General features: G+C 39.5%; 1 protein-coding gene across 3 annotated transcripts in view; it reads left to right on the top strand.

Annotated features, from left to right (window-relative positions):
• The window catches only part of MAGI2 (membrane associated guanylate kinase, WW and PDZ domain containing 2), a 1342154-nt gene that overhangs the window by 1013545 nt on the left and 304884 nt on the right, over nucleotides 1–23725 (top strand). For 2 of the 3 annotated variants that reach the window (XM_040472823.1, XM_040472822.1), the window contains exons 8-10: nucleotides 10581–10702; nucleotides 11051–11179; nucleotides 12991–13173. In XM_040472823.1, coding sequence (XP_040328757.1) covers nucleotides 10581–10702; nucleotides 11051–11179; nucleotides 12991–13173 — 434 coding nt within the window. The remainder of the gene's footprint in view (nucleotides 1–10580; nucleotides 10703–11050; nucleotides 11180–12990; nucleotides 13174–23725) is intronic. The other variant, XM_040472824.1, reaches the window with a different exon arrangement.

The following is a 23725-nucleotide window of genomic DNA, read 5'->3' on the forward strand; positions in this document are numbered from 1 at the left end:
CACACACACACACACACACACACACACACACACGTTTTCTTATGAAACCTAAGTCCCCATTTCTATGTACATAATCTATGGGTGGTCTAAAAAAAACAAAATCATTTCATAATCAAAATAATGTGCCGTATTTTAAAATTTTTTGCCCTTTTTGCATCCATTTCCCTGTTGTAATTTACAATACTGTGAAAGTTACCAGTTTCACCATGAATTCTGGTGAAAAGAAGTTGAGAATTGCCTGGATAAAGTATATTAAGGATTACAAACATAGTCCATGCCTGTATATATGTAAATTATGTCATTTGAAAAGTAAGTGTGTATTTGTGTCAGAACCACATAAATCAGTATTGTTGGATTTGGCACTACACAGAGCTGGGCTTGAATCACACACCTGCCCCTTGCTGTGAGATCTGCAGAAAATCATTTACCCACTTTGAAGACCACATGAATTAAAAGTACGGAGCCTGTTTAGCTGAGGGTTTGGCATATAGTGTTTGTTCAATGAATTATAGTTCCACTCCCTCTACCATTCACCATTCTCCCTTTATTTTCTCCTTTGTTTACAAGGCTGACATTCTTTCTTCAAACAATTGTTTTCTCCCCAAATTGTGGCATCTATTAAATAATTTAAATCAGAACAGGAACTAAGTAACTTTAAAACTGCAAAATGGAATGCGCTTCTGAAATATTCAACATCACACCTTTCATCTTTATTTAACGATTCAGAATGAAAAATATAAACTCAGCCCGATGTGGGAGCCTAAATTCGCCTTCCTGGTGCGTATTATGAAAAGGAACAAACACGTTATGTGAAAATACATACCCCATTACAGCTACATGGAACTATCATCTAATCTGTATGAAGCTTTGCTCTTACAGTAATGGCATAATTTTAAACGTTGTATGCTAATTATGTGAAACTCTGCAACAATAATTGTCCTGCAAAAAACAACCTATTGAAAACAACCGTGGAGTAATTCATTTCCACCTTTCTTTGCTCTTAGTTCTGCTAAACCTTTGTTCTCTATTCCCACTACTTTCTTTCGTTTTTTTTCCCATGCCTTTCTTCCCAGGGTCCTTACCTTCCCAGAACGAGAGCCTTCTGCCCACACTCGGGCCCCATGGTATCATAGTGAAAGTTTATGCCAAGTATCAAAATAAGAGTGTTTTTTTGTTTGTCGGTTGGCTTTCTAGTTCCTCCTGCATCACTTTCCAGTGTGTAAAAGGAATAGCTATATATTTGATTTCCCCCAGTCCAGGCAGTAATAAAGACCCAATAGTCAAACATAATATGTTTTAATATCTTTCTCACTATGGTTATTGGACCTGGAAATGTTGGGAGTTTTGGTACCAGATGGAATTGGAATTATCTTCATGTCCAGTTGACTGTGAGAATTGGCCACAGTACTGCCCCCAGTCTTGTCCATCCCCCATTTATTAGCACTCTTTCCCTGGCTTCCTCCTTCCTGGTTAATTGCAGATATTGGTGATGTTGTCTGCATGATTCCTCACTATTCTGAGTGTCTTTGCTAATTCTTTGACTGTCCTTGGAGTCAGGCTCCAAAGTGTTCCTGTATCCATGGCTTTGTATGTCTATCCTTATATGTGAGTGATGTATGCAGTTCAGAGGACTTAACACTATAGCGTGATTCACATTTTAACAGCACATAAACAATTTATTAATCAATAACAATCCAGTTCAACACACAGAGTATATTACAGGTCAGGTTATTCTCATACCTCCCAGCACATGATAATGTCTAGTTCCCTGGACAAAGGTATTCTTCATAGTCCTGGAGCACCTCTTATTCATCCAGGAAAGAACAATACCTAGTGCATTGGAGGTGACCAGTAAAATGGTGCTGAAAGGATTGAGAATTCTAGGGAGCACCACAATTTTCCAATCTGGCTGATATGGTAAAACTCATAATGCGCCCCCCCCCCCCCCGCAAGTTCAGGAATAAGGCATATCCTCCATGATGAAGACTTTCAGAGCTACAGCTATCCATTAGACTTAAGTCATAATGGAAGTAGGGAGACTTGCTGACAAAACCAAGCCCCATACCATGACTTGGAACTGGTTTTCCAGTCTTGTAGCTTTCATCCTCTTGCTCTACCTCCGGCTCCCACACCAGCCACAGGCAATCATGTGCATCTGTGTATTCACTTGTCTTCTACTCTAGTTAAACAAAAGTGAATATTCCTAAATGCTTTTGTGTCCCCTACTCTCTTTCTCAAATGCCCCCTCTCCATCTGGCAAAATGCATTCTAGAGCCTCCTCCAGTGTCCCCTTTTTCTGAGGCTTTCTCTGAACCAGCAGAAAAGTCACCTTTTCTTCTCGTCCCAATTTACCCAGGACTGTCCCAGTTTTAAAACTTAAAGTCTCATGCCCTGAGAAATCCCTTAGTCCTAGGAACTGAGGTGGCTGGTCACCTGACTTGTTTGTCTCCCCAGTGGAGTAATGTGCCCTGTCGGTGAAGGAATTGTGTCATAGTCATGTTTGTGTCCCCAGCGCCTGGCACACTGATAAATTAATGAACTTAAATATGAGACTTGAAGGACAAAGCCATTCAATCATTGTTGGCAGATACCAGTGGAAGATGATGTATTAGTCTTGGCTCTTAATACAGAAAGATCCTGGAATAGTGCAGTCTTCTAGTTTCCTTCTAGATAAGCTCTATCTTACCTTTACATTTATAACTCACTTTTTTTTTGCTCAATTGAGAAGCGAGTTTAGAAATACCTTTGATAATAACATTGCACCCAGCAATAACATTTAAAAGAGATGTTTTATGGGAACAAGAAGGGGATGGATAGAAAATATTTTTAAATGCATGCCCAGTGGCTCTGAAATTTTTGAAAATGAGTCTATGTATCTTGTACATCCTGGGGGCTTCATGACATGATTGACAGTGCACAGTGCTATTTCTGCTAGGAGTAAAATATCAAGTTTTCTGTGTAATTGGTAAGTAGTAATGGATAAGAGATGAATGCCCCTTATATATAAAATACACATTGCAGGTCAATGTCTTAACCAAGTAACTTAACACTACTGCTGGAGAAGGGGGGAGAGAGTTCATTTATCTGAAAATATATCCACGTTTGGTAAGTTCAGACTCATGAAAAATGGAGGACAGACTCCTCAGCTGTGAGAATTTCAGTGCTAATATGTGGATACTCTTCTCAGTTAGCTATGATTCTGCCTCCCACCTGCACACTATATCCCCAGGTCAGACACCCTTTTGTCCAGGAAAAGAAGGAGCAAGTAATATGTGAATAACTCAATCTTCCCACCCACATTCACAAAGCAAACTCATATTACCCTCAGGTACAGTAGGGCATAATGAATGGACATTTATAGGAAGAAAATTATCACTTAAGTGTTAGAATTGGGAAGAAATCTTTCCAGAGGTGGGATTCAATTATTCTGTTTTTTTTTAAATGCCCCTAGTAAAATAGATTCAATTCTTCCATTTATCCAAAGCTCCTATTTTAAAATAAAATATATTTAAAACATTTGTCTTTAGACTAGTACTTTTAAAAATTAGCGTTTCAAATCTCTGTAAGGCATATTTTGTATTATGTAAGCCCTATTTTATAATTATTTTTGTTCCTGTTTTATCTCTCCTACTAGACTACATGTCTGGTTGATCTTTACTCCTCCCTGCACCTTCTTCTATAGTGCTGAGCAAAGAGTATTTGAGAAACAAATATTTGATGAATCATGATAGCATTTATTGGCTACTTATATCCAGGTACTGGTCTGAAGTGATTTATTCACTTAAATTCATTTAATATGCATACTCTATGAGGTGGATATTACTTTTATCCCAACTCTACACATGAAAAATTCTGAAACACAAAGAGGGTAAATGATGTCCCCAAGGTCACACACCTAGTAGAGCTTGGATGGGAATCCCGGCAACATGTCTATAGTGATTAAGGTGTTAATATCCTACCCTGCCTTCTGGGAAGAGGGTTGGCCCCAGGAGATCCCCATAGGGTTATTATCTTCTCTTAGTTTCCAAGGCATGAAATAGTTTTTACTACTTGAAACTTCATAGTAGAGAAAACTTTATGGAGTCTTTTCAAGGCTTGTTATAAAATGAATAAACTATGCATAGGGAGGATACAATGTATGTGTTCACCAATGCAGCTACAGTTTAGGGGTTCAGATGTGAGGAGGTAATATGCAGACTTTTCTGACCACCCAGAAGCATGGGAATCCGAATTGGGGTCACAGAAAACCTAGGGAATTCCAAGGAACCAGGAGATTCACACTCCAATTCCATTCAGGAATTATTTTATATTTTTTTAAATGCTCCAAGTGAAATACATTTTGGGAAACCCCTAAAGGAGCAAGATTACATACAAGGAATGATATACTAAGCTGCAACCCAAAATCCCAAACCAATCTTCCACGCTCAATGCTGAGTGGCTGCCTCTGTGGGCTCCCTCATTTTGTCCCTAACATAGTGCTTTTCCATATGAGCACATTTCTAGGGTAACACAAGGTAGCAGCTACTAGTAATGAGCCTCTCAGATCCAAATCTTCCATCTTCATAGTAGGCTGACATTTTCACCTATCACAAGAGTGTCTTGGAAGATTTTCTGTTTTGAAGGGTTTTATGAGTCTTCAACCAAATGCAGATTGGTTCTATCACATGACCTGGCCCTAAACTTCACATAAAGTTCTGTCACAAGATATATTTCACGAGACAGTTAAACTGGAAAAACCAATGAGATCTATCACCTTTCATGGATGCCTGCCTCCCATCCATGCACTTACTCAACAAATATTTATTGAGCGCTGGCCACCTCGTCATTACCTTAAAGTAATTCGTGTAACCACCTTGACCACCTTGTAAATATTTCAGCTGCGGTACAGTCTCTACTTGAAAGCTATTCTCTTGTCTCTCTCACACCAACCCAAAGGTCTATTTCTAAACTTTCAATTTTAGTCAAGATGGTGGGAGAGTAGCCAGTGGGTACAGAAGATGTCATTTGTGACTGTGAACTAATCTCCAAAAACCCAGGAGAAGCAAGGTGGGGCATGAAGAGACTGGAAAATGGAGGCAGCACTGGTAGTGAGGGTCAGATGATGGCCTTGATGACCCTCAGCTGACCTGTCCTGTGTGTACTGATGGGCTTAGGATGTCCAACTTTACTCCTGTTTCTCCTATTCCCTCAGTGAAGGAGGTGGCAAGTCAAACAGGAACCTGACCTGGGACTACTTTGAGTAGCATATCATCCAATCAGTTGCAAATATTATCCCCCCCCCCCCACACTCCGTACACGGTGTGAAACTTGTGATATCATAAGTCCTCTCCTCTGGAGCCAATATAGCATTTCCTAGTACTCCCCAAGGCCACATAGAGAAAAGGAGACTTCCACATCAATCTTATCAGGCAAGAAATTCCTTATTCAACTACCTTTTCACACCTTCTCAGCGTCTAACTCCAGAGGAGATTGCAACCCTAGTTGCACACTAGTGCTATCTGGGAAGTTTTGTTAATGCCAATGCCTATAGCTCATTCTGATATTAAGGCTCTGTTGATTTAGCATGGGCTTGAGTCTTCTCTCTTTGTGTTTTTGTTGGTTTGCTTGTTTTTAAGCTCCTCGGGTTTGTTCAGAACTACAAAGCACTGCCACAGATGAACTTATTTTAAGTTTCCCTTCCATAGTGAAAGGAGGCAGTTAGGCTGCAAATGAGTGAGCACAAAGGCAAAGACGAACCTCATCCTTGAACACCCTGATCCCTTTGCCATTCCAACATGGAAGCATCTCATGTCAGTAGTTCTTGTGAAAAGAAAATTAGGTTGTTAGAATATACCCACTTTAGAATATGGCTTTTATCCCCTTAGCAGGTACCACCTAAAGATTCTATTAGTACAATGAAAATAGGCTAGATACAATTAAAGGGCAAGAACTCTTGGTAGCACCCCAGGTTCCTGGTCTATATGGAAGCAAGATGAAATAGCTAGCAATGATCTTACAGAGCCTAAACAATGAGAAGGATGGTGGAATTTATCATTCACATCCTTTGTACACATTGTAAGACCCCCAAATCCTTGCTGAAAGGACTTGAAACTATTCATTTTGGAAGCACAAGGAAGACAAAGCTTTCTTACTCAGCTACAATCATATTTTTTTGTGATAGGCCTTTTCAAGCTTGGGAGCATTTTAACTTTTAAATGAATGACTTCATTTATGATGATGTGAATGTTCTGTAGCAATTAGTTCAGGATACTAAAGCCATACCCAGCTTCCACTATTTGTGGGGTACAAGGCATGCCAGACTGGTTCATTGATATTTTCATTCTCTGTGAACTCTAGAAATCCACTTTGATGATGAATGGAGTATTTTCAAAATAGTGTCCATAAAGCAGGTGGCCACACATTGATTTTGCTAAGGAAATAATTACATGCAGGTGGCAGTTGGAGGAACCCAACTGTATATAGAAATGTATCTCAGAATGCTCTTATAATGTATTTTCGGAGGATAAGTTTCCTCGTGTGATGAACAGTGACCTAGCAGAACAGAAATAGAACAGACAGGAAATGAAGAAAGCTGATACTTCAGTACACTTCAAAGCAGTCTCTTGGTTTCTCAAAATTACTAACATATATTTGTAAACAAGTTTTTTTTTTTTAACGTTTATTTATTTTTGGGACAGAGAGAGACAGAGCATGAATGGGGGAGGGGCAGAGAGAGAGGGAGACACAGAATCGGAAACAGGCTCCAGGCTCTGAGCCATCAGCCCAGAGCCCGACGCGGGGCTCGAACTCACGGACCGCGAGATCGTGACCTGGCTGAAGTCGGACGCCTAACCGACTGCGCCACCCAGGCGCCCCTGTAAACAAGTTTTAAAACACACACTCATCATTTAGTTATTTAACCAAAAAATAATGCCTTTCACTGTGCCCACTGCTTAGCATACAAAGATGAACACATGGCACACGTACACAGGTGTGCACAATTTGGACCCAGGCACAGGCTAATGAGCCCCCATGGGCAGGGGTGGGGGCTACCAGAGGATGCTGCCTTCCCCCACCCCTGCTTATCTGTCCCTCCCTCCCTTGTTTTCATTTAGCTCCTCTGGTTCTGTTTGCTCACTGGCCACTGTGTTCATCCGGGAGATTCCTCAGAAGTGAGGGCCTTTTCCTTCCATCCCTTGGGATACCAGGGGACTGTTCCCTGCCCCAGGGCAGTGTCTCCTACCTGAGCCCACACACACAGGAGCCTGGCTAGGAGCATACCCTTGGCCTCTCCTTGTGTTGCAAATTTATTAACAACCAATAAACCAATTAAGTGAAGACTACTAAAGAACTTTAAAAAAAAAGAGGGAAGGAAATAAACACAAAAATCAATTATTAAACTACTGTATGATATGGTTATGATAGTTCATGAAATTCATTATTGTGAAACTATTATTAGAATATTGTATATCACATCACGAAAACCTCTTTAATCCAAAACCTAGATAACGGTAACAAGAACGGTAACTATGTCCTCTGAACATGTTGGGTTTAACATAAATACTCAGAAGAATATAACTAGATTCTCTCTCCAGTGGAATTAGCAGCCTGAAAGCTCAAAGCTCATTTGTCACATAACACGGGTAAACAAGTAGGATCCTATATTATCAAGTTTGTTGATGGATCTTCTACCTAGATTCAACTAACATCAGCCTGATTTTGTTTACTTTGTTGACTTTGTGCCTTAAAAGTGCTCCCAAATCCTCTTAATGATGAGACAGTTTTAAAGAAAACAAACAAACAAACAAACTGGGACAAGAGAATTCTGTTCAAGGTTTTATGAGAGCCAAGGGGAAGAGTAGAACACAGGTTGGCAGTGTTGCTAGGGGAAGCTAGGGAAGGAGTTAAAGCCCAGATGGGAAGAGCATCGTGATGATAATGACCCTGACAGCAGCACTTATTTATAATAGGGATGAAGACTAGCTAGGCCTTGAAGAATAAACAGTAACTAAGACCTGACAATTGTGGGGTTCTCCCTATGTATCTGTGCTTTGCAAACCTTATTTCTCTGATCTTCACAGCAATCCCAAGAAGCAGATAGTTATGTCCCCATTTCGCATACGAGAATATTGATGCTTCTGGAGTTTAGTAATTTGTCCAAGATGCCACATCACACCCAGGTCGTCTTGCTACAAGCGCTGCAGTATTGATCACTGAATCTCACATGAAAGGATAAGAGCACTGGCCTAGTGTTGTCATTGAGAGAGTAGCTCCAAGTGTGTCAAAGCAAAACGGGCATGTGGTGATGCAGCAAAGGTGAAGCCACAGAGATAAGGAAAGACAAAGTCAGGAATGATATTTCTTCGGGTAATAGGAAGACTTCAGGGGATTTTAACAAGCAGGTTACATGAAAAGTGGAGAAAATGGAAGAGAAACCTCAAACTCTGATCCTTCTGCAATGGAGTGGGGGTATCAGAGTTTCCAGGGTGAAGAAGCTTTGAAAGATCACACGCCATAGCTCACTACACGCCACAGATCACGGTGACTCCTTTGTGCACAAGAGCATTACAGTAGTATTTACCTCCAATTGGAAAGAATTTTACATAAGGCAGACTTACTTTGGACTCCGTACTGGTGACTTCCATTACCAAAGCATTGCTATAAAGCACCCTCTTCCTAAATAGCACCAGAAGCAATATGAGAGAAAGGCCTAGGGCTTTTAAATTCCTCCCCCCCCCCCCCCCACTCCCATAAAGCCTATGGACTCAAAATGCTGACAGTGATGGTAAGGATGGGACGGTGATGCTGGTGGCAGGGCGGTAACAGCTGCTGCTAGTTACTGAGCTGTCTGTGTTTGATCCTCTGCACCAGCACTCACTATTTCATCAAACCCTCACAACCTGCCCAGGAGGAAGGCAATATTATGTCCATACGACCAACAGATGAAGGTTTAATCACATAACTATTCATGTGGTGGAGCTAGATTTTTGAATCCAAGGCCAAGTGATTCAAGAGCCTGTGTGGCAGGCAGCTACCCTTCCCCGACCCCCGTGAGGAAGTAATTAGATACTGCAGCCATGGAATCACGTTCCTGACAACTGCTTTTCTGTCTCACTAGGAAGTATCTGATTTATAATAATAGAAAATTGGTTGTTGAGACTTCGCTTCTTTTGCCTCCTTTTCTTTCTAATATGTACTTTTAGAAGACATAATGAGAGGATTCTGTGGGGGGAGGGGTGCACTTGCCAGTGTGAACTAATACATCAGAAAGAGAAGGTACGTAGGTAAGAATTGCCTTTTAGAAATAGGCATGGTCAGATCCCAGCCTTGCCACTTTGTAGGCAGGAGATTTAGAGTAAGTTATCCGACCTCCCACGTGTCAGTCTCATTGCCTTTAAAACAGCAATGATTCAAATTCAGGACTGTTGATTAACTACATTGACAAAATGTATCTACTACACTTAAAATAGAGTTAAGTACTCAGACCTGTTCGTTCCTCTTCTACCTTCTGTTTGCTCTTCAGGCTTTCATACCATAATCCTATTTCTGTTTGTACAAAGAACCAAAACCAGTGTATATGTCAGCCTTCTTGTGGGGGCATTTATATCCTACAGAAAGAGCTGTGTGGTGCTGCCATGAGGCAGAGTTGTTGGTTCCTACCCTCTTCATGGACAAGGAGCTCTAAATTTCATACAAGAATTCATTAAACTGTAAGCAGACTATAAGAGATTCTTATACTAGAAGCCCTCAAGTTAGCTGATCCACAGCTATGAGTCTGATATCTATGAGTTTATCATCTCATCATATCCAATGTAAATACTCTACTTTTGATTTATCTAAGCATCAGCCCTCCTACAGACATTTCTACAACTTCCATAAATATATTTGGGAATCTTTCCTTCTATATCCCTGCCCTTCAATCCAGGTCTGTCTGACTCTAAAAAGTGTGAATGCTGGTCACTAGTGATCAGTGAATTTAACTTATCTTGTTAGATATGGGGTCTTTGCAAAGCTGAGATGATACTCTTCTCAACACCATTTGGTATACATTTCCTTTGCTGACCATTTGTTTTATTTTTTTAATGTTTTTGAACATTTATTTATTTTTGAGGGACAGAGTACGAGAGGGGAAGGAGCAGAGAGAGAGAGGGAGACAGAGAATACCAAGCAGACTCCACCCTGTCAGCACAGAGCCCAACACAAGGCTCGAACCCATAAACCGTGAGATCATGACCTGAGCTGAAGTCAGACGCTTAACCGACTGAGCCACCCAGGCACCCCTGACCATTTGTTTTAATGCATCAAACTCATCTCACAGCAGACCAGAAAGCAAGTGCACGCTCTAGTTCTTTGGCTGAATCATGCATGATTTAAATACAATAACATATGATCGAGCTATTGAGAACTCTGCCTCTGTCACAGAAATGTGAGTTGTCCACGGGCCAGCAGAGGCCTGACCTCATGCGGGGGGGGGGGGGGGGGTGTGAATTGACTAATCACATAAGGTGTCTCTTAATCGCCTGCTCTCTGTAGAGCTATACATATGTTCTCTTAAATGACTTTGCCCCACTGTTATCCTAATTTGAAATTTTATTTTTTAGCCACATAAATAGAAGAACACAGTTTGAAAACCCTGTCCTGGAAGCAAAAAGGAAGCTACAGCAGCATAACATGCCCCACACAGAACTTGGAACAAAGCCCCTGCAGGCCCCAGGTTTCCGAGGTAAGTACCATGTCAACGTGCAACGTTTCAAGGGGAAAAATCATCTATCAAACTGCCCGTTCTTCCAAATATGCCTTTAGCTTGGACTGTTTCAAATAATCGATGTGCTTTCCCCAAACCCTGCTATTAGCTTTAGCTGGGTGGTAGCTCTGTTTCTAAACGGATGCACTTAGCAACCATGGATTAAGTTAAAGCCTCCGGCAGTACCTTGTAGAAATGTACAGCATGTTGCCAGGTGGAGATTAATGGGTTTTGACAGTGGTACTGTGCACTGCAGATTCATAGAGACTCATAGGTTTGTCCTCAAAGACCACGCACAAGAATAAGGCTTGTTCTCCTCTGTGACAGTAGACGGCTCCTCATCGACATTACCCAGGCCCAAATCTGCCCGCCCCCGCGCTGTGCTGGAGAGGTCGCGCAGCGTGACTGACTTGTCTTACTGTCTGCGCAACCGCACAGGGAGGCCCTGGCCCTTTGGTATGTCTGAGGCTGCTCACTGCACTTGACCACACGTTGGAACCACGTAGTGGGATGAGTGCTGCACAAACTTTTCACATCTTGTGGGCTCTTGCTCGTCAATGAAAGCATGAACACCTTACCACTACTGCACAATCACAATGAATGTAAAGGTCTCACTAAAGCTTCTCTCCAATTGTACATGTTACATTTATAAAGGAAACGTAGATGGCAAGGTTACATGCATGTTTCATTTGCATTTTAAAGAAGGGAGATGTAATGAGAAAGAATGAAATCTGGCCTTTTGTAGCAATGTGGATGGAACTGGAGAGTGTTATGCTAAGTGAAATAAGTCATACGGAGAAAGACAGATACCATATGTTTTCACTCTTATGTGGATCCTGAGAAACTTAACAGAAGACCATGGGAGAGGGGAAGGAAAAATAAAAGTTAGAGAGAGAAGGGCCAAACCATAAAAGACTCTTAAAAACTGAGAATAAACTGAAGGTTGATGGGGGCTGGGAGGGAGGGGAAAGTCGGTGATGGGCATTGAGGAGGGCACGTGTTGGGATGAGCACTGGGTGTTGTATGGAAACCAACGTGACAACAAATTTCATATTAAAAACATAATAAAAAATATAGTAGAGAGATGTAAAATAAGCTTAAATGTAAAATAGAGAATTATATTTAATATTTTAAAAGATATATGTGATATAAATTAAATATTAAATTAAATTAAATTAAATTAATTAAATATTAAATAAATTAAAATTCCAATGATGACTCATTATATCTACTGCATATCACCCAAAATGTAACAGCAGCAAAAGCACCAAAATAGTTAGCTAAGTTACTATATATAGGGTGACTGTTGCAAATATCAAATCATATCACCCAAAGTGTGTGTGTATGTACCTATATATATACAGACACACATATATATACACACACATATTTGACTGAGGTAGCATTTAAAGCAGATATTAATTCTATTTCCCAGCCTGTTATTTTTAAGCATTTAATATGCTTAGGAATATGTTTATTACAGATCATAGCTGGAAAAGCATATTCTATAACAAATTAGTGGTCAAACCTAGATAAGTGGGGTCAAGTTTTGTTCAGATTATTTAGGTATATGATTTGAATGTATCAACAATATTGTTACAAAATGTGTTACCTTTACATTCATAATTATATAGAGAAATATCAGCTTGCCTTTTGCTCACCTTTCAGAGTATACTAAAGACTATAAGGTCAGTATAACTTTATCTGGTTATTTTATAGCATCTTACAATATAAACAAAAGTTAACTCAGTTTCCACATCCAGGCAGTCCTTCTGAACAATTGAGACCTTTGAAAAGATGGTAGCATACCATGGCTGCTATTCTTTTAAAAATAAAATAGTCCATTTTGGCTTTCTAGTTTTATCCCTTAAAGGATTTATCCAGCCACTCACACATACCTCCTGCTTGGAGTCCTTTAGAACAAGAGAAATGTATCCAGATGTGTCTGGATGATTTGGGCTCTTCTTTATCTGTAGGTGTTGACAGCCTGTTGATTCGGCCCTTTTTAAAAAGCCCAAGGAGGGCTACTTTGGTGAATGGAAACATTGACCGACAGAAAATCTTTCCACAAACCAAGCAGCTTTTGCACCTTTCCTGGATGCGTGGGACTGCTCTGTGTCAGCAGGTCACTCCCCACCCCCTGCTTGCGTTTACTACAGGAGACCCCACACCTACCCCTGGGATTGCTGCTCAGTAGGGGGTTTCCTCTGCATGAGAACTTGCCTTAAACATGCTTTTTCTTTTTTAACTTATATTGGCCAATGTAGAAAAACCACTCTTCACCCGGGATGCATCCCAGTTGAAGGGAACGTTCCTCAGCACCACCCTAAAAAAGAGCAACATGGGTTTTGGATTCACCATCATTGGTGGAGACGAGCCTGATGAGTTTCTGCAGGTGAAAAGTGTCATTCCCGATGGGCCTGCAGCACAGGATGGGAAAATGGAAACAGGTGAGTTCCTTACTACTTCGGAAATTTGCTTTACAATATCTCTTTCTTTTTTCTTTCTTTTTTTTTCCTAAAGCAAATAGGAGGAGTTTTTTTGTGTTTTTCATTTGAAGATCAAAGATCACTTCACTTTAGGGAAACTAGAAATTATGTTTCTCCTAAGGTTAAGAGTATCAAATTGAAGTATTTTGGAAATAGCTCCAAGTATCACTTTTGTCTCATTTTTCCCACTGCCCCTTCTATTTGCTGGATTTAATGGACTCTTGAGATTGACACTTTTCTAACTTATTTTTAGAGTTCCTTCTTAGAGATGTGATTAACATTTCATACTTTTCTACCTTATATTCAACTATTGATATTTTAAAATCTGCATTAATCTTGTGAGAGTCTCGTGCTGAATTGCCCAGGTTAGATATTTAAATATGTATGTTCATCTCATAGAAAAAAATGTTGAATGGTATTCATCTTTATATGTCCCTATCAATATTTTACTATATAGGGTTTTTTTTCCTGTAGCTGTTATGAATCCATTTTCACATGCAGTTACTTGGATGTCTATCAAATTAGAATCAAAATTCATTTAACATGGAGATGCAGAAGCAAACTATGAAGGGCAAGAAAATGTAAAATATGAAAGGTGTACAGAGGTAGAGAAAAAATGTAATGAACTACGTCTGGTTTTCAAGTCTGATTTTGAATTCTCCCACCTGGCCCATGGCCTTGGATTAATCCCATAATTTATAAATGCTAGTTTCCTTATCTGGAAAAAAAAAATGGAAGAAGAAATTAAAAGACATGTTTTTGAGAGAGAAAGTGCAAGCCAGGGGAGGGACAAAGAAAGAGGGTGAGAGAGAATCCCAAACAGGCCTCACACTGTCACCTCAGAGCCTGATGTGGGACTCTATCTCGTGAACCATGAAATCATGACTTGAGTCAAAATCAAGAGTCTATCGCTTAACCAACTGGAGCCACCCAGGTGCCCCAGAAGAAATCAGATTTTATCTTACGTACTTAAAATACTGGTTCAAGAATTTTGTACTGTTTTTTTGAAATACATTAGAAAGAGTATATAAAGTGCTGTAACTATATCTCCAACAACTATGTTGCCATTTCACATTTTCCACAAGGTTGATTTAATTTGTGGTATTAACTCACCAAAGTTAATGGTCCTAGTAGAAACACAAATTAGAGAATTACTTTTGAGGGAAAGTTATCACATCTGTATGGTCTATATGTTTGTGAATTTGCCATTCAACAAATGGTGAATATTACCATTTATTAAATGGTTCCTCCAGAAATTACTTCTTTTCAGTGTCACCTAATGAACATATTTGTCACTGCCACACACTAGTGAGTAATAATCCATTTAATACGTGTTATATCTCCTTAAAAGTTGAGTGAAGTTTTAAAACTAACTCACCACATTTTTTAAACACTACAGTTGTAAAAATCATGTGCACATAATTTTCTGTAAGAGTTAAGTTTAAAGAGTGTCCAATTCCACTGCTCATCTAGTGTTATTTTACTAAGCAGCCACACCTTCATGGTCAAAAAATCACGGAGGAATATCAAATGACTCAACTAAAAATCATCTTATTGCTTACAATTAGAATAAGAGGAAATTACGGAATTAATAGCATCCTAGTAGAGGAAATGTGATCCTCAAAGCTTTTGAACTTCAGTGAAAGACTTTAATAAGCCTATTTCTTTTCATAATAAAGAATAGTTATTTTTTCTCTGATCCAACCCACTATTCCATGTTTCAAAACTAGAAAAGAGTTTTTTCAGTGTAAACTTAAAAGACAAAAACAAGACATTTGCACAGCAAAGCTTTTTCCCTTCTTACTCATCGTGCTAGTTTGCTATAGTCACACAGTCCAAGCCAGCCTCATTCAACAACAAAGTCAAAGCTTTTATTTATAATTGAGCAGGCTTTCTTCATTTAAAGTAATCACAAAACAGGTCCCAACAGAGAAAGAACCTAGGATGTAATTCTATTCACTGTCTCCTATTTATTCCTATTCATTAATTCAAGAACACATGTTCAGTTCCTCACTTTCACAGCCATTGCAGACAAGAGGGTCACAAAGATGGATATAACAAGGCCCGACTCTCAAGGAGTTTACATCTAGGAGCTTGTTCAGATACATGAACAAGTAGTTGTAACACAATATGTGTAGGATAAATCTGTCATAACCATGATGTTGACACAAAGTCAAGCAAGTGGGAGGAGGAAGCAACAGAAAATTTTTAAAGGAAAAGGGTATTCCTAACCATATAATCTTATTAGACTTTTATAGGAATGATAAAATACTCAAACAATTTACATGTTCATTGTTAATTGTGAGATAATTTGAAAGAAAATGTAAACACACTTCAGTGACATTGCACAAGTTATATTAGGAATGACTCAGTTCATTCAGCTAATATTTTATGAATAGCCATATGTCCTAGCCATGCTGCTAATTATTAAGGATGCAAAAATTAAGAGATGACTGTTTCTCTCCTTAAGGATCTTACACTATATGGGGCGCCTGGGTGGCTCAGTTGGTTAAGCCTCCAACTTCGGCTCAGGTCATGATCTCGCGGTTTGTGAGTTCGAGCCCCACATCATGCTCTGTGCTGACAGCTCAGAGCCTGGAGCCTGCTTTGGATTCTGTGTCTCCCTCTCTCTCTGCCCCTCCCCTGCTTATGCTGTGTCTCTCTCTGTCTCAAAAATAAAAACATTTTAAAAATTTTTAAAAAAAGATCTTACACTATAGAAATAATGAGTGACATGTTAATGAATATTTATATCAACATAATAATAATAATAATAATAATATGTACAGGGGCACCTGCGTGGCTCAGTTGGTTGAGCATCTGACTTTGGCTCAGGTCATGATCTCGCAGTCCATGAGTTCAAGCCCCATGTTGGGCTGTGTGCTGACAGCTCACAGCCTGGAGCCTGCTTCAGATTCTGTGTCTCCCTCTCTCTCTGTCCCTCCCCCTCTCACTCTCTGTCTCTCTCTCTCAAAAATGAATAAAAATTTTTAAAAAATTAATAGAAAAATATATGTACAAAGTCCAGAAATAGTAAAGAGAAATGGGAAATCAAATACATTGGGAGATGCTTAGGGAGGGCCTCATAGAGAAGATGATGCCTGACAAAGTTTCTAGTGATGAATAGCTGCTTGCTAGGTGGACAAATAAGGAAAGCCCTAGAAAGAGGAAATAACACGTGCAAAGGCACAGTAGTAGAGAATGCCTTAGATAATGATTTACAGTGTATGCCAATATTCCAACTTCAGTAGACATTCATGTGAAGTATCAAATAAAATGATAATCATAACTGGTAAAGATGAACTACTATGACTCACAGCAAACATCAAATAATATATAGTCATATATCCTCAAATACAAAACATAGATATCGGAGCACCAGGGCAGCTCAGTCAGTTAAGCATCTGACTCTTGATTTGGGCTCAGGTCATGGTCTGACAGTTCATGAGTTCGAGCCCCACGTCAGGCTCCATGCTAACAATGCGGTGCCTGTTTGGGATTCTCTCTCGCCCTCCCTCTCTACCCCTCCCCCACGCATGTGTGCACCTTCTCTGTTTCTCTCTCTGAAAATAAATTAATAGAATTTAAAAAAGAATTGTTTTTAAATAGACACTACAGATATAACAGAAAATGCTTTGTATTTAAAAGGTGAGTGGTCTCATTCGACATTGATGAAATAAGCAAGAAAATATTTGAATCAATTTTTCTAGCTCTAGGTTATCTCTAATTTAGGCAAAGAAATGTCAATAGTTTGTGTGGATGCAAAGAAAGATCCACCATACTAAAAGGGTGACCAAGGGTCCTACACAATAAAAACAAGGGTAGGGTGGGAATTCTTTCTTTCTCAGACAGCACTGACTCATGGGAAGGGGTAGAGAACAGGAGAAAATGAGGACATTGTGCCTCTGGCTGCTTTTTGACAACTAATTGAGCCAATCCTCCATGGTCCTGTCATGTTCCAGAAGACGCTTTCTTAGAAGAAATTACCACAGTGCCCAGGAACCATCCACCTTCTGATTATTAAATATTCTACATGTCCTGGCAATCATGTGTTGGCACCAGAGATCCTGATAATGTTCTTTAAACTATTTTAAAAAGCAAGATTGATATACTAAGGCTTACATAGAAGCTGCAGAGTCTTGATAGTTATTTACCTAACATCCTTCCTGGGAAAGCTTCTCTCGTTACATGATGTTTCATGTTTTTTCCCCAGGCTAATTTTTGAATCAAGGCTTGAGGTTTTCAACAAATCTAAGAGTCAGGAAAGCTGGCCTGTCTGTGAAGTTCTTCTACAGATAGGGGTTGAATTATGAGGTCACTCACAATCTATTAGATTTTATTGGCCCTCTTCTAAAGTTTATCTATGTTATTAGTAAATGGCAAGAGACTGGGAGACAAACATCTTGACATCTCTACCTCCTGGCATTTTTCCGTTTCAGCAGATCACTGTTACTATCCTTTTACTGGTTGCTACCTCTTTATTTGAGTTTCTGAAAGCAGAGGCACAAGATTAATTTTGTCAGAATCACTTGAGGAGCTTTTTAAAGATGCAGATTCCTATACCCCTGGGTCTACTGATTCCAAATTTCAGCAAGTGGTTTTTGGGAATGTGCCTTAATATACTTTTAAAAATTGTCAAATCAATATATGCATGTGAAAAAATAGCATCCAAATATTTGTAATGCATAAAACGTCTGTCTTGCCCCTCCCCATCCTCCAGGCCCATATCCCAGAGGCACTCAATCAGTTTGTATTCTTATGGATGGTAAATATCTTCACACCTCCAATTAATGTGTTTATACTGTTGTTGATTTAACAGATTTAGACATGGCCTATATTTACTTCCTCTTAGAAAGAAATGAAGCGTTAGCTCTCTTGTCTCCCATCTGCCTTCTTACATTTTCCCAGTTGAATTTTACAACTAATTTTAGTCAGATTTGTACAGTTTTTGCATTACCATGGCTTTGTAAATTTGTTCGCTGACCCCAGTGGCATATATTAATACATTTTCCCCCTTAAACAGCTTTGTGAAGTTTCACTTTGTCTTTCTCTCTTACTTGCAACATCTTTCTTAAAACTATTTTTTTTTCCCTCCAAAAGCACCATCATATTAGACCCTCTAGAGGATCTCTTTTCCGGTTCCTGTCTGAGGCCAATTGTATATCTGACCCTTGGGGATCTTCCATTGTGTCTCTCCCCTGCAGAGTCCCCCATTATCCACATTGTACCTCTTTTTTATGGAAGCTCATTTTACTAAGAGCACAGTCCTCATATGTGTTGTGATCCTCAGTTGTCCATATTTAAAAGTGGAACTGAAAAGTTTCTCTAGGGTTCTTAGCCAGGGGCAGAATATGAAAGTCTGTTAAATAAGGCCATTTTTTTTGAGACACCCTTAGTTTTCAACTTGGGGCAGGTGATGGGCGCTCTCCATGCAATGCCGCCAGGAGGATCTTCTATATACTTGTATCAGATGTCTCCCAATCCCAAGCCTTTCTTGGATTCTGTAGAGCAACTGAGAGCCCTTCTTGTCTGTGTCACCTTCCCCTCCAAGAACACACTAAATATGGGCCTCCTGGGTGGGTCATTCAGTTAAGCGCCTAACTCTTGATTTTAGCTCAGGTCATGATCTCATGGTTTGTGGGATCAAGTCCCACATCAGGCTCTGTACTGACGGTGCAGAGCCTGTTTAGGATTCTCTCTCTCTCTCTCTCTCTCTCTCTCTCTCTCTCTCTCTCCTTTTTCTCCCTTCCCCTCCCCCTGCTTGTGTTGTCTCTCTCTGTCAAAATAAACATAAACACACACTCACACACACACATTAGAACAGGAATGCACAAATGCTTTCTGTAAAGGGCCAAATGTATATATTTTAGGCTTTAGGGTCCAGGTAGTCTCTGTCACAACTATTTAAGTCTGTCATCATGAAAGCAGCCTTAGACAACACACAAACAAATGGATATGGCCGTGTTGCAGTAAAATTGTATTTACAAAAACAAGCAGGGGGTTTGGCACCATGAGCCATAGTTTGCCAACCCCAACTCTAGAACAGACCTTCCAAAGCCATGATAAATTAGTTATCATGCCTTTATTTTTATTCCAAATGCTAAAATTCTCTTCAACTGTCATGTCATATAACAGCCCCTCTGTCAGATAAATGGCTTTTCTCAAGTTCTCTTCACTGCAGTGGGTTTATGCATTTTAAAGTCCTTGTTAAAGAAGATAGCCATGTGGATTCAGTCTGCCATCTGGAACTAGAAGTCTTAGAATCTGCATTTTTACACCCACTGAAGTTTGAGAATGACTGAACATAGTGGTACAAGAAGACTCCTTTCCCATCTACTGTACAACTTAAACATTCTCCATCCTACCCTGACTGCCTGTCAATAGAGCCTATGCTCAGCATTACTTTTAAGGAGTGTTTATGAATATTCCTTGGTGCCAACTTTTGGGATAGAGTCTATGGCCATCTACCCAATAGAACAAAGCCAATTAATCCTTATGTTTATCTTTCGTATCAGTCTAGGACATTGAATCAAGAGCAATTTCTCATTCTTTGGGGATTTTAACCCCTGTTAATACTTTATCCCGTAATTCACATTTTCTGAAATCTTAGTTATTCTTTTGCTTTCTAGGGGACAGTAAAGACTAACCTGAGGTTGTGAGTGCTAGATAAGCAGGTGACTGCTTGGCTGTCAACAGGACAGTCATTGCTCCTCTTCAGGCTGGCCCTTGGGTACTGATTCTCCAGTTAATGGTCACGCAGTGGTTTCCCACCCCGCTCCGCCCCTAACCATTTGATTTTTCCTAACCATTTAATCTTTCCTAGCCAGTTTTAGCTCAACGGTTTAATAAAATTCCACAGTTATTAACTAAATATCTCCTGAGAAAGAGCTATATGTATTGAGAAAGCCCAGGAAGTAATTCAAAAATGTTTTCTGTGTCCCATTTTCCCTCTACCTCATAACTTGTAACCAGAGCAGCCTCCCTTTTGAATTTTGAGCACACGCCTGTGTTGGTCTGTCCCAACTGCTATCTTACTGATTGGATTGCTTTATAAAACATCTTAGTGAATCAGCCAGTTCTTCATCACCACCCACCTCCACCTCAAATGTTCACATTTAGATGGTACTGTCAATATCCAGAAGCAGGTGAATGAATCAGGGAAATGTAATTGTTCTATTTGAAGTATCTATTTAGTTTTCTATTGAAATCCACACCAAAACTCAGTGACTTAAGGAACAATCAAATGTTTACTCATGATTCCACATTCTTGCCTGGGTGGTTCGCATCTGCTAGGCTCACTTTGGGACTTGCAATAATAAAAATGGAGCAAGGACCCTTAATCGGGGCTCTTGTCTTCTCCCGGACATTAGCAGCCTCTCACATTTTAATCCTGCATCCCACTTTCTTGCTAGCTAAGAAAAAACTTTAGACTCAGAGTCTACAACACAATCAAACGTTTCCTCATGATTGCACATTCTTGCCTAGGTGGTTCTCATCTGCTAGGCTCACTTTGGGACTTGCATGTGGCCACAGTAATCTAGAAGCTCTCCTGGGGCTAGGATGTGCTAGGTGGCTTCACTTGTAGTTGATGCCTCAGCTGGGATGGATGGGACTCCTGAGGTAAGGCACCTCTTTCTCCACGTGGTCCCAGCCACAAGGTTTCTGGTCCAATTTCCATGGTGGCTTAGGGCTCTAAGAGAGAAAGGAAAACTGGCAGGCGTCTCACAGCCTAGCCTGCAAACAGCACAGTATCCCTTCTACCTCTTCTACTGATCAAAGCAAGTCACAGGTTTGCCCGTATTCAAGGGCAGGGAAAGTAGGTCCCATGTTTTGGTAGGAGAAGTGGCAAAACATTTCTAGTAATCTTTCATCTACTGCAGTATCCTTCCTGTGACTTTCTTGTTTCTAAATTACCTGACTTTGTCCAAACTTCCCTGAGAAAATGATCTTTCACTTTCACGGACAGTCTATCTTTTTACCTTTGTGGTACAGAAGCATTGCTAACGTTTTACCTTCCAGTTTTCATTGTGCTACGAATAAATAACAGTGAATCATAATACCACGTCCAGGGATTACAAGCAGTAAAATCACCAGATCTCCAGCTCTATATTTCTAATAAAAAAGAGGAAGTGGTTGCAGCAATTCAGTTTGTAAGATCTAGCAAAATATTCAGATTCAGATCTATGTTAGATACTTTTCTAAATAACCCCTTGATATTAACATCATTTGTGCCTTTTTAGGCATTTATGAACTACAAAACTATGAACTATTATGCTGCAAAAAAACAAAAAGCAAAAAAAAATCTTGTGCTCTGCAAAAGCCAGAAAATACAATTGAATTTCTAGCCAACTGACCAAAACTAATATCTCCAGTAGAAAAGAAATAAACTGTGTTTGTTTAGCTTTTCAATATATCTACTCTTGATTCTTTCCAAACACACCTAACTTTCAAAACCTCACTTCATGTTGTTCAAATACCTAACATCTCCCCTGCAAGTAATATGCCTTTTGGATCGATCACAGGACATCTTGCAAAGAAGGCAAGAGACACACTAAGCACTTTCTATCTTCTGTGCTCTTTTTAAGAGGATATATAGGGAATACAAAGGCCATCATTGGCACAATACTTGATTTTGGCTGCAAACCAAACCACTTGAAAGGATTAAAAATTGTTGCACTGGGGTGCCTGGGTGGCTCAGTCAGTTGGGCATCTGACTTCAGCTCAGGTCATGATCTCACAGTTTGTGGGTTCAAGCCCCACGTCAGGCTCTGTGCTGACAGCTCAAAGCCTGGAGCCTGCTTCAGATTCTCTCTCTCTCTCTCTCTCTCTCTCTCTCTCTCTCTGCCCCTTCCCTGCTCACACTCTGTCTCTCTCGCAAAAAATAAATAAGCATTAAAAATTTTTTTTTAAATTGTTGCAACAATTCTTAAAATCATTCAATAATTTCAATAATACATTTAGTTTTTGAAAAGAGGTCTTTGTAACCCAAATAAATGCTGTTGCAGTACCTCTTTTTTGGCACATTTCTGCCTTATCTCATTTGGTAAATACCTTGTACGATGCTAGTTATGACCTCTTCATGTAAAATCACATTCTAGAGAAAAGCTCACTTGAGAAGGATTAAATACTACACAAGTCCTGTCTAGTTCTCCTCTCTGCCCTAGGCTTCAGAGCTTTATTTCCATTTTAGCATAAATATAGCAAAGTTTGTTACTTTAATTTTGATTCTAGTTTCAGTGTTGGTGTCCATTTGGGCAAGTCACACAGTAATTGAGTTACAATATTCATGACCCCTGTAACATCAAGGAAGTCAATGCACTTAAATGTACTTTTAGCACTATTATTTTTATGTTATTCTGCATAAAAGCTTTACATTAATTTGCAGTACAGATTCACTGGCCTTCCTAGGAGCTAAATAAGAAAGGAGGTGGGGGCTTTACTCAGCCTAAGAACAGAGCTCAGAACGGTGCTAGGTGTAATAACACCAGGGATGTTACATTAGAGTAACCTTACTGGACATGAAGTTGGTGTTTTAAAAATATGAAAGCTTATTATTTAAGTTTAATGGAAATGGATCGGAGATTTTGGGATTAATGCTGTCTTTTTCTTACCTACTCTATGGAGGAAGTGGTTGGTTGTCATTATACTAGTGAAAGGTTTCAGTTTAAATTACACACATTTGAAATAATGGTATTGTCTAAAAGCATTTAAGAAGTTTTTAGCATTTTAACTTCTTAGATCTGGGGCCAAGATCACCAAATCCCTCACTTAGAAATGAAACAAAAGTCTCCAAATAGGTACAAAGCTTACCAGATTCTGATGTCTGGATTGTCATATGTGCTTTTTTATAGACAATGTTAAATTAATCTCATTCCTATTCCTCTCCCTCCCATCACTAATGGAACTACACCTTCCATTCATCAGGAAACAATATTTTTTAGAAAAGGTGTTTATTTTCACTTGTCCCCTCCTTCAGCTGACTTGTGAACTCTTGTTATTTTCAATCCTCCCTCCCCAACCCCTCACTGTAAGCTCTCTGACACCAGGGCCTATATCTGACTTCATCATTAATAAATTCCCAAGGCTTATTTACTACCAGATATATGACATATATTCAACTTGGTGATTGCACAGTTGAAGGGATCAATCTGTGCAGCACTGATTTGCTTACATGGATTACTACGGAGGCATAAGATGTGCTATAATAATCACAGATTTTTCTATGATTATTTATGCTCCCTTAGAGAATTATTTAAGGTTTTTCTTTGTCTAATTTAACCAAACATTTCGTTAGATGAATTATTACATATAAAGTTCTTAGAATAGGGCATGACATATAGAATCATTCAAAATTGGTTACCATGATTAATATTTACAAGACTACCTTCCAATAAATTGAAGGAAGCTTTAGTATTCTGGGAGTGATAGATCCATGAAAAGATTTATGAACATCTTAGGATGTTCACCATTTGGACCCTGGGAATTAAATAATTCTACATGGAACACTTAACAA

Source organism: Herpailurus yagouaroundi, unplaced genomic scaffold (assembly GCF_014898765.1).
Source record: "Herpailurus yagouaroundi ecotype Mexico unplaced genomic scaffold, PumYag 100, whole genome shotgun sequence".
Lineage (NCBI taxonomy): Eukaryota > Metazoa > Chordata > Mammalia > Carnivora > Felidae > Herpailurus > Herpailurus yagouaroundi.